At 39.5% G+C, this 11,995-nt stretch overlaps 3 protein-coding genes across 3 annotated transcripts; 2 read left to right on the top strand and 1 right to left on the bottom strand.

Moving 5' to 3' along the window:
• Positions 1-1,362: 1,362 nt before the first annotated feature.
• On the bottom strand, positions 1,363-3,029 carry LOC6553717 (putative odorant receptor 92a). Its single transcript, XM_001979392.3, has 3 exons — positions 2,212-3,029; positions 1,920-2,118; positions 1,363-1,801 (listed from the first exon to the last, which is right to left on the bottom strand). Exons 1-3 carry the CDS (start codon positions 3,024-3,026, stop codon positions 1,589-1,591), a joined length of 1,227 nt encoding a protein of 408 aa, XP_001979428.1. The 5' UTR covers positions 3,027-3,029; the 3' UTR covers positions 1,363-1,588.
• A 986-nt stretch (positions 3,030-4,015) lies between these two features.
• LOC6553718 (metallothionein-2) lies at positions 4,016-4,529 on the top strand. The gene is made up of 2 exons (XM_001979393.3): positions 4,016-4,257; positions 4,319-4,529. Exons 1-2 carry the CDS (start codon positions 4,233-4,235, stop codon positions 4,423-4,425), a joined length of 132 nt encoding a protein of 43 aa, XP_001979429.1. The 5' UTR covers positions 4,016-4,232; the 3' UTR covers positions 4,426-4,529.
• Positions 4,530-6,334: 1,805 nt separating this feature from the next.
• Positions 6,335-7,903, top strand: LOC6553719 (mitochondrial dicarboxylate carrier). Its single transcript, XM_001979394.3, has 2 exons — positions 6,335-6,880; positions 7,315-7,903. Exons 1-2 carry the CDS (start codon positions 6,453-6,455, stop codon positions 7,799-7,801), a joined length of 915 nt encoding a protein of 304 aa, XP_001979430.1. The 5' UTR covers positions 6,335-6,452; the 3' UTR covers positions 7,802-7,903.
• The last annotated feature ends 4,092 nt before the right edge of the window (positions 7,904-11,995 follow it).

Here is an 11,995-nt window from a genome sequence, read left to right as displayed (position 1 = left end):
GTTTTTTTTTTTTTTTTTTTTATTGTAGTTTATTAAGATATACAGGATAGCTATGAACCCTTTTATTACCTTATTTTCTATTGTTTCTGCCAATTGGCGCTCCGGCTATAGGGAATATTTAATATAGCTTTTTCTAGTTTGGTCTAATACTCTCATGTTGTTTTATAATTAATGTTTAGCTATTAAGCTATTGTTATCTTAGCACTAAGTCTCTTGGTTGACGTCTTTTGATCCTCTGCCTCGGTCGAGTAATGGTGAGATCATTAGCGAGACGATTCCTGTGGTTCATCAGTCTTGAGTTGTACCGACTGGAGTGGAAGTTGATTTGTTGTAGTACCGTAACTAGTTTTAGGTCCCTATGTAGCACGCTATTTCGAATGTACCACTCACAGCCTGTAATTTGTCTCGCTATTTTGTTCTGGGCCACCTGAATTTTTTTGATTTGGCTATCTCTTGCTATCCCCCAGATTTGGCAACCATATTGCCAGATGGGAGCAATGACCTGCTTGTATAGGGTGAGCTTATTTCGGGTGGAGAGTTTACTGTTGCTTCTTAGGAGCCACCAGTGCTTTGTCACAGCTGCTCTCACCCTTGTTTTGATGGCTGCTATGTGGGGAGCAAATGTGAGCCGGCGATCTAATGTTATGCCAAGATATTTGGCCGTACTACACTGCTGTACCATCTCCTCACCTAGTTGAACAGCAGGTGGTGTTTTCCTCCTTAGTGAGAAGCACACGTTAGCTTTATTACAAGTATTTCGGGTCGATTTTTATGCCTGATCCGCAAAGTATGCAAAGTTTTCTGCAGTGGACACATTAATGGTCTTCTTATGGGGACTTTATGTTACAGCCTAAAAGAATGTATTAATTAATCAATTTCACCTACTATAACATCTGTTAAGTCTTAACAGAACGTTTTGAAGACAATTTAATACTTTGTTTTATCAAGTTTTTTTATTGTAGTTTATTAAGATATACAGGATAGCTATGAACCCTTTTATTACCTTATTTTCTATTGTTTCTGCCAATTGGCGCTCCGGCTATAGGGAATATTTAATATAGCTTTTTCTAGTTTGGTCTAATACTCTCATGTTGTTTTATAATTAATGTTTAGCTATTAAGCTATTGTTATCTTAGCACTAAGTCTCTTGGTTGACGTCTTTTGATCCTCTGCCTCGGTCGAGTAATGGTGAGATCATTAGCGAGACGATTCCTGTGGTTCATCAGTCTTGAGTTGTACCGACTGGAGTGGAAGTTGATTTGTTGTAGTACCGTAACTAGTTTTAGGTCCCTATGTAGCACGCTATTTCGAATGTTTTATCAAGTTGATGAGATTTATTTTAAATTTTCCAATTAATTATTTAGACTTGTTGCTGTTTTTTTGTAGGCTTTTCTTAAAGATCACTTTTAGTCATATAATAGTATATTTATGTACGTTTGAAATTACATTGCAAACTTTGTAATTCATTATCCTTTTTTGCAAATATATATTTAATGAATCATATAATTTTCCTGAACGTTATTAGAACAAATATTGGACTGCTATCAATATACCAATGTATGTATATATGTATGTGTGTAATCTTCCTTTAACCATAATAAGTGGTGCGGAGCAGTGCAAAAAACTGATACGACATGCTGATTACCTTCATAAAGGTATTAAACGATATGGGTGGAAAGGTAGGCGGTCTTATAGAGGCGGGCTTCTGGCTGCGCGCGATGATAAATTGCAGGATACGTTTGTATTTGGTGCTGCACGGCAACCAGTTCTGATTGAAGGCGGAATGGCCAATCCGAGAGCTCTGAAATGTACATTTCTTGTTAATTTTAATATGGTCCCTGAGCAAGGGTAAACTCAAACTTGGCATTGGCCCATGCTTATAGACCATTACCAGAAATAAAAATTCAAATTGCACTCACTGAAGAGATCATTTCATCGCCATAGTAACAGACCACAAAAACTTGTACCAGCGAGGCCGAGAAAAATATGAAGTACAACACAATGTCCTCCACATTGGAGGCTGTAATCTGAAAGCCAGCGAAGCAAATCACCAGCGAAGCGGCAATAAAGTTCCACAGGATCAGGAAGCTAAATATGTTGTTAACCTCCTCGCTAAGGCTGAAATGTATAATAATATTATTATATATTATTATATTATATTTATTATATATATTTTTTTTACTAGTAAATCCGAAAACCTAAATTACTTACTCCAGCGCCCTGGCATGATAGACCACCAAGTCTTGAAGGTATTTGATATTTTCTTCATCAGTATGATCGCCACCTTCGTAGGCCTCCAAATCATTCGCAATAAAGTTAAAGTGCATGGTCAGCTGGGTTATGGTTGCGATCAGCACGAGATCCACGCAGACGTAGGAAACTCCGGCCACATAGGCACAATGAGCCAATCCCCAGTAGGAAAACCAGTAGACCGTCAGATCCGTTTCCGCATCGTAGGGAAACAAAATGTGGAATCCGTAGTTGCGCTCAAAAATCTCCGAGCCCATGAGGTAGTACTTAATGGTCGACTTGATGGCTGGATAAAAGCTAAATGACGAGGTGTAGGTCATGCAGAGGATGGTAAATAGGGTCATGACCCTGTTCATGTGTTTCCTGTAGAACGATACGTTATACTTCCGCTGCATCTCAACGTCTAGAGGAAATATCTCCTTGAGATCATCCAGCAGTCTGACCAATCTTTTTCTATTCACTGTCAGTCCAAACTGCTTAAAGTCGGCCATAAAGCTGAAGCCAATGCAAGGTGCCACTGCAGTGGCCTCCAAGAGAGTGGTAGTCGACATAATGTGCACTATGAAGTACGCGATTTCTCCCACCACATAGGCATTGAAGTTGAGAAACCCCAGCACCAGGTAAAACCGTAGCAGATAACGCCTTATCACGTTGGGATCCCTGTCGGAGTACAGATCCTCGCCAATGGTCTTGTAGAAAGTGATCGGAAACCGGGTAAGTTCGTCAAAGGTGATGACTTCATTGTTACTTTTAGGCTTACGTTTGCGGAACAGCATGGCTCTGCGGTTTGATCGCCCGACACAATAAGTCTAAGGCTTATATAGTTTTCACCAAAGGTGTCCTATTAAATACGCATGAGACACCCTTCACTGACCTCATAATTACTTAATTGAATTTGGGGTAACAGCACACCTGCCAACATTGACTTGCTAAAATATTGAGAAATATTGAGCCGTTGGAATATTCCCACGACTACACGGAGAAAAATCGAAAGATATAAGATATATTGTGGAAGAGGTACTTTAAGATGAAGGGAGGACATTATAGCTAAAAGCTGCTGTATGATGTTTAATGTGCAATATATTATATATCTTCTCTTAACATTACAGACATTTAAGGATAGTTTTTGGGGTAACATATTTATAATGCTCTGATGTATTTTCCCAATATGACGACACTTATTTGTGTACCTGTTACCGACCCTATAAAATTTGTATATTCAGGATCACTGGCAAAACCCATTTGGTTATGTCCATCCGTCCGTTAATACGCAACTAACAATTAAAGCGATTCAATGAATCGTTTTCAGAAACCTAGTTTCCGTTGACTATCTTTGTGACTTTGTTCTAGAAAAAAATGTTTCCTAGGTTTTCCGTGTTTTTTCGCAGATTATTTGCAGCACGTTCCGTTCCTCGATTAATTTTTAGTTAACTTTCCACCTGTTACATTTTCATGGCATTTACGTTTACGTTAGTCGTAAGCCGTTTTTCCAGCCAATATGAGCATTTAAATGAAAATTTGTTTTACTATAGGAAAGTCTTTTATTTATTGTGAAAAACCCCGCTGCGTAGCTGCCTGCTCGTCTCATGCTTTTTATTGTGTGCTTCTGGGCTGTCGGCTGAGTCACGATACACGGCGTATACGCAACGTGGGCAGCTGATAAGCTGATGAGAAGGTCGTGTGCAGCGAGTTGGCGAGCAATCGCGTGCGCAAAAAGAATTGCCTGGCCTATCGTCTGATAAATTGCGAACCACTCGCCCCAGGCTTGCACACGACGTGATAAGTTGGGTCAAACAAACAAATTTGTTTTGGATTTGTGCAATTTTGCACTCGTTCGAGTTCGAGTTCGAGGCAATCGAAGTGGGTATAAAAGAGGGGGAGTTGCCGGACTGGGTCATCAGTTGTATAGCCAAGCAACAAGCAATCAAGTAAATTTCAGTTCGCCTAAGCCAAGTGAAAGTCGAGAAATAGATACCTACAAGATGGTTTGCAAGGGTTGTGGAACAAGTAAGTGCTACAGGGCAGCAGCCAGCTGTATAATTGACATTCGTTCTCGATTCCTCGACAGACTGCCAGTGCTCGGCCCAAAAGTGCGGGGACAACTGCGCCTGCAACAAGGATTGCCAGTGCGTTTGCAAGAATGGGCCCAAGGACCAGTGCTGCAGCAACAAATAAGCGGGCCAACAATATAACTAACTATGTAACTTTTAAGCTGGGGCTTAACTCTCAACGAGTTGGGCGCAATAAATAAAGTTTATAAAGATTTTGGGCATTTAAAAGTTTGTGGCGTTAACTTTCCGTTACTGGGCGGTCAGTCATCTCACCATGCCATAATTATATTTTCGGCATTTGGCAGCTAAAACCAATTATGGTAAAATAATAAACGTGAGCTGGCATTTCAGTTAAGCTAACCGCAATATAGAATTACATGAAAAATAAACAAACGCAATGCGACAATTTGTGCGGGATTGCAAATATTTGTATGTTCGCGGACATCTGCACCGGAATTAAAATCCAATCCATCAGCCGTGATTTTGGTAGAAAACTCACCGAAAGTCCATTGAATTGTGGGCAAAACTGAACATAAATCGGAATAACATTCAATTTGCGTGGCCATCGAACTGAAACCAAATTATTTAGCCGCTTTTATCTGCGACTGAACTCTGCCAATATGCCAATGGCCGAAATTTCATAGAAATATAACCATCCCACTTTGTTTTAGATATAAAATGTATATCGCTTTTTAGGCAATTTCTCAAAAATGTTGTGCCGACTTTATTGCATTTCCAAAAAATATCTATCCTCCTATAGTGGCAGCAAATTCCTACAGCGTTATGTTGAGTTTAATGGTCTGCCAATGGAATTGATGCGTTTTGTATCAGCCAAATAATAACTTTCTGGCCTAGCTTTATTTATTGAACAGACATTCTACTGCTACCCATTGCACACACTACTGTTTGAAGAGCGGTTGAGCTTTCCATTTGAGTGGCTAGGCCTGAGTTTCCAGCTGTCAAAACCAAATGACCAATTAAAATACAGGCACTTGTGGACAATTTCAAACGTCCGTCTCCGGTCCTTGAGCTGTCAAAATATTTATGAAACAACAGTGGTTCAGATCCATTAGCATAATCAGAGGTGCGTGATTGAGGCGTTTCTCAAAGTCCTTTGTTGCGTGCTTAGGTCGTTTTGTTTTTTTTATTTTGCCTTGTTCCCTGCCGGAAGTAAGTAGCAGTCTTTTGGCAAATCAGGTGTAAGTAATGTGACAAGGAAACGCTCCTCTAATGTGCCTAGCTACGACTTATACTGCCAAGAAAAAAAAAAATAATAATAATAACTTTAATTGCTATTTTTAAAATTAGTAATGGAAAGATTTCATAGCAAAAATAAAATATTCCAGACCATCAAATTAAAAGCTGCTTATAGTATTATTATTATTAATAATGTGATATATCCTTGTATTTTGTGTCAAAGTTGCTTTCATATAAAGAAAATATAAGTATATTTGCCCTAACGGATCAAGAACTTGACAAGAAGTTTTTAAATGGAGCTCGGGATCATAGAAAATGGACAAGAATCTATCAACTTAGTCCAGACAGGTGAGGAAGCAGAGCCACAAATAATGCGTTTAGTCTTAGCAGACTGATTACAGAGAATAAGGATAAGCCTTTCCGAGCAGTTTGGATGATATTCATGGCGATTCTAATAAATGTTTGTTTGATTGCCTCGGTTGTTCCTCTGTATCTGTATCTGAATTCTGTTAACAAAGTGGATAAACAACGCTTGATGGACTATATAGTTGTTGGTGCAGCTCTCATAGGAATCCCGATGTTGTACAGATTGGGAGTGAGTAAAGTGAAATATATATAATAAAATATTATGGTAATTGGTTGTTGCAGGATCTGTCGAAGGGCCGACCAAATTTCTACTACATTTAAATACTTCATTTGGTTAGTGTGGTGCACTATGATTGGAGTGTAAATTCAAAATTGTTGTGTCTTAATATTGAAATAATAAATGTCGTGGCCCATTATTTATAGTTTCCTTGTTTTAACACCAATCATACTTTCCTTGCCTTTAAACTCCTCTGTCGGTAGATCAACCTCACACTGGCATATACATTATCAACATAGTTTACGAACAACACACAAGTGGATTCGGAGTCTTAAATTTTGGGTTACAAGTTAGCAAACAAATAACACAAGATGTCGATCAGAAGGGGTGGATTGATGTCCTACAACCAGCGGCGCATTGCCCGCTGGTACTTTGGAGGCCTGGCGAGCTCCATGGCTGCCATGGTGACTCATCCGATCGATTTGATGAAGGTGCTAATCCAGACTCAGGCGGTGAAGCTTTCGGTGATGCAGACCACTCGCAAGATTGTCAAGGAACAGGGAGTTCTGGCCATGTACAATGGCATCTCGGCCTCAATGCTGCGCCAATACACGTACACGTTGGCCAGATTTGGCATTTATACGGTGGGCTCTGGAGCTATGGACACCAGCACCATGGGCGGCAAAACACTTCTGGCAGGGATTGCCGGAGGAATTGGTGGGTTTGTGGGCGCTCCTGCAGATCTGATCAACGTCCGCCTGCAGAACGATGTCAAGCTGCCACCAGAGAAGAGGCGCAAGTAAGATTTCACTTCAAGTACTATCGTTGGTTGTCCGTCCGTCTGTCCGCATGAAGTTTGTTTCCTGCTCTTGCACGGGTGCACTTTATTTTTACACCCGTTATTCGTAGATTTGTTGGAAGGTGTGTAGAAGGTACAAGGAAGCATTTCCGGCCCTATAAAGTATACATATTCCTGATCAGGATCACTAGCCCGTCTGTCCGTTATGCGTCTGTCGATATGCCAGTAAAAAGTTGAAATTTCTTTTTCGCACTTCCACTAGCTGAGTAACGGGTATGTGATAGAACTGGACTTTAGCGTTTTCCTTTGTTTTTATATAGGGATAGCACAAACACTGTTTCGGCTTGAGCTCTTTTGGAACTTAAAAGCACACAAAACGCTTACAGTTTATAGAAATGGTAGTATGTTATTTTATGAGTGCGATTTTTTTGCAGCTACAAACACGCTATAGACGGACTGGTGCGAATCACCCGTGAGGAGGGATGGAAAAACCTCTTCAATGGCTCATCGATGATCGCGCTCCGTGGAGCTTTTATGACCGTAGGTCAGATTGCGTTCTACGAGCAGAGCAAGTCCCAAATAATAAAATTGGGAATGCCCGAGAACATGGGCACCTACATCCTGGCATCGATGTTTTCCTCCGTGGTGGCCACCACCTTGACGCAGCCCATCGATGTGGTGAAGACACGTCGGATGAATGCAGCACCTGGCGAGTATTCTGGATTAGGGGATGTGTTTGTACAGACTTCAAAGGAGGGACCTTTGGCTTTCTTTAAGGGATACATTCCCTCGCTATGTCGACTACTGCCACACACGGTATTATTATTCTTGGGCCTCGAGTACCTAAGAACTCACTTTGGGTATCTCCCAGAACCAAAGCAGACAGGTCAATTTAATCGGTATGATGATGTTGATGACTAAACCTTTTGCGTTATTTTCAAAATCTCTAGCTTTCTTATTACGTGACCATTCATTACATTGTATGCAAGAAAATAAAATACACTTATTTTATGCATGGCTTTACTATATTTGCTTGTGATTTGTGAACGTAAAATAAATAAAACACTTCTTTAAATATATTTATAAATATCTTACAAATCCGCCTTACAAAAGCCTATTGAAAATAAATCAGTTTATGTCGTGCCGAAAATCTCCAAGAGTACTGTGAGTAAATAAACTGGCATATTCTTTGTTTGCTAACGAAATTAAATCTCGAATTCGCAATTTGTATATTCTTTGGTAGAGGCTTTTTCCAGCTTTTTATTTTCGCTTTCACGACTCACTTCTTTTTATTTTGGTCTTGTTAGCGTGGAGCTGGTCTTCTGAATGTCTGCTTTATGAGGTGAGGTACTCCATTACCCAGATGAATGCTTTAATGGCCCTTAAAGCTAATGAAGCTGCCGTGTGCCAGTGGAACCGCCATTTCAGCAAGAAAGTCATAATGCGAGCGAACAGGGCTGATGTCCTGTAATCGCATTAAAGCCATTAACAAGCTACACGAGAAATGGGAAATTAGACCAACTACCGGATGTAAATGGGAAAAGCGAAAGGAAAGCCAGTTTAGTAGAAACACGATGTATTGACATGGGAAAACAATCATACGCCTCGTGTGCCGGACAAGACTCAAGGTGAATGTCATGCTGCTGTTATCGATGCCATCGCCCATGAAATATTGATGCCAGATAAAGCGCTTTCAATGTCCTGAACAGCTCTTAAGTTCTGGCCAAAATGTGAGATACTTTTCAGCTCTTTCAGTCATCTGCTCCAGACATTTGTCGCTACAAAGTTATTTACATTTTGGAAACATTCAAGTGACACACGTGATAATTATTGAAAGAATTCAATTTCGCCGGTCACTAGCTGTTTATACATACGTAAGTGCACACATTAAAGCACAAATGCTGTTGAAAAATTGAATTTAATTGAAATCTGAGTTGCGAAACGATTGCGGTGTCAACTGGGCTATACAAATTATTGCCAGCTTTGGTAAAGATTTTATGGCATGCTCTTTGGTAGTTAAAAATTCAAAAGTTATCAGCATTGATGAGTGTTACATGTGTTGCATAACGAACTGATCGAGAATTATTATATTTTCATAGCCAACTTTAAAAGAAAATAAATCAGTTTGTAGGCATATTATTTAAGTTTCCAGTAAAGAAATCTTTTGATTTGTTGGCAGAACTAAATTCTTACATTTTACAAAAAATAGTATAAGAAACAATATATTTTACGATTTCCTGAGCTAATAAATATTAGATGGGCTTTCTGATAAATTATTCCTAAATTAAAAAGTTGGTTTGCAAGCCAGCTGTTGTTAGCCTAGCCGCATTCCTTGCTAAATTCCACTTTAAAACTTTATGGCACTGGTTTGATGTCCTCCCGAAGTACATCATAAAAGTGTCATTGGGTTGCGCAAAATGTACGCAAATGCCTGCGCAGCATCAGTCGGCAGGACAAACAGGATATTCAGGACAACGAGGCCGAAACAAGATTCAAAAATGCGACAATAACGACCGCAGCGACAAATGCATAAATCAGTTTTAATGCAAATTTCGTTACACTCCATGTTGTCGTCTCAATAAGCAGCCATTAATATGCTGAGCCTGCTGCATAATTTGTGTGAGTTTTGCGGTTTTGCTTAATTGTACGCATTGTCGCAAGGACAACAGCCAATCCGGGTCCTGCGAAATTATTCATGCGATGGTCAAGGACAACTGCTACCAGTTGCCGCACGTCTGTGGTCGGCATTCAGCGTAGAAGTGACTTGAATGCAGTTACAGGAAACCCAACATCATTCCTATAAAGGGTAATAATATTAAATTCCAAAAGTAATAAGTTTTAACAATAAATAATGTAATTATATGCAATTTACTTGCTTGTTTTGCTTAAAATTCTAGGAAAAGATTATTCAAATTGTTCAACTTCTATTTAAGTAAGGCAGTGTTTTTCTGATTTTTCCGAGTGCACTTATGACTGAATGGAGTCGCAGCAAGGCGTTCGCAATTGTCGGCCATTTAAATACAGGCCAATAAATTTGAGCGCAATTTGAAGTGGCGCTTTGTCTGGTCGTTCGTTCTGGCATTATCCGCTTAATGCACGGAAGTCCATTTATATTGCCAACCGGCGGCGTTCGAGACACAAATGAAGAGGAGTTCCCGGCAAGAAACACGCAGAGGAGGCTTAAATACCTTCGTGGACGGCCCCACTTCCCATATTCCCGGGATGCCAGAATGCAATAAACTTCTAAATCAGTCGATTAAGCTGCGAACTGCAAATGCCCCTAAAAGCATACTATATATGTGCATGGGATATGCGTGCAAATGTGCGAGTACGAAAAGTTTCTGAAAAATGTCGAGCAATTAAAATAAGTAGCGTGAATCTCGAGGGTGTGTGCCATTGGAAGTTGGTTTTGCTACGGTTGCTTTGTTATCTTTCCTGTGGATTTGGCTGTCAGCAGAATACAGAGTACCCAGCGAGCCAGAGGGCTAAATTGAGTGGGGCAATCGGTGCTACCGGTGGATTAAGCAGCACATTCTGGACCATTTAATTATGCTTTAATTTAATTTTGGGGATACGAATTTGGATTGAGCTTTCAAGTGCTTAGGGGAACACCCAGGTGATTAAACACTAAGAATTTAACAGATAAAAATATCTCACTTTTACGGATAGTTTATGGCTTTAAAAAGGTTTAACCACTTTAAAATGAGTATGAGTATATATATTCATACTCATACTCTTGATATTTATATATATATCATCGATAACATCGATCCCGCGCCAGCGAAAATCATCACAATTTTGAAAAATCAGTCATAATTATATTAGTGAATGACATAGTGAGGTCTTTAAAGTGAGTAAATAAAGCCTGAAGAATGTTTAACTTACTGTCGGAACACATAGTTATTGCCGCTTTTAATATTTGTTTAGGTAACATATTTTCTTGTAGCCCTATAATTCCCAACAAGTTCTAGTCAATACTGTAAGGCATGTCTTCTAATTTAGAGTCACAAAATATTCCAAGTAATCTCTCTTACCGGTCGAGCAGTGAGTGTAGTGTATGTGTAGTGTAGTGTAGTGCATGTGTATGGAGTAGTGTATGTGTTCTTAAGTGTGATTACTTGCAAGATCACATGGGCATCCCTCTTGAACAAATTACCAGGCAAATGCTATTCATACAAGTGTTTGAAATGTTATAATATTATATTTATTTTAAAATATTTTTACATAAAAAATATTTAAAATACAATATACAATTTTTGTTAAGAAATTGATTACCCTACACTGAAAGAGATATATATTTTTATAGTTTTTTTTTCGGATAAATATATTATAAGCTTATACAAATAGAACAAAAATATTAATCTCAGAAGTCAAATCTGAATTAAACATGTCAAGCTGAACTGACATACTTTGAGATTAATTCACGCTTTTGGATTTTGTAATGCATTAATTTTGGAAAGTGGTTTTTTGCCTCAAGTGATTTTACAAAGAGAGCTCAAGCGCACGATTTCAGATTCGGAACGCATTGAAAGTTATTTGGCATCTGTCAGCCGGGAATTTGTTGGCCATTTGAATGCTCGCCACATACGCAGAAGCAGGAAGCATAACAGTTTATCTTTATAATTAGATCTCATCGTATCTATTGGGCCGAAAGTAGTACCACCCCCACTTCCAGAGCGATTTCCCTGGCCACGGGGTCATGCTGTCTGGTTACACGTACTCCATTCCGGAGGCCAAAACGGTATTTGAACCCAGAGGCACGGACAGAATCCAGCGAAAACCGAACCACGAATCGCGAAACTTGGCTCATTAAAGATTAAGGCGCATTAACACAAATGGTGTGAGGGGCTAGCAGTTTAAGCGCCATCAGCATAAATATTTATGCAAATTGGGATTAGGAGTATTTGGTATGTACTTTGTAGGGCCGCCTGGTGGAAAGTTTCTGCGATAGCTCCGTATAATGGTCGAAATTGTTATTTAATTAGACCTGAAGCCATGGTTTCGATTACCCAAAGTTTCTTAAAGCGCTGGCATTTCGTTTACCAGTGACCTTGTTGTATTTTTTGGGTGAATTTCAGCATTGCTCCGTCTTTGAGATTTCCCTCTCTCTTTCGA

This window comes from Drosophila erecta, unplaced genomic scaffold (assembly GCF_003286155.1).
Source record: "Drosophila erecta strain 14021-0224.00,06,07 unplaced genomic scaffold, DereRS2 tig00000000-arrow-pilon, whole genome shotgun sequence".
Taxonomy (NCBI): domain Eukaryota; kingdom Metazoa; phylum Arthropoda; class Insecta; order Diptera; family Drosophilidae; genus Drosophila; species Drosophila erecta.
Note: the sequence above shows the minus strand (reverse complement) of the source record. Positions and strands in the feature narration are given on the sequence as shown.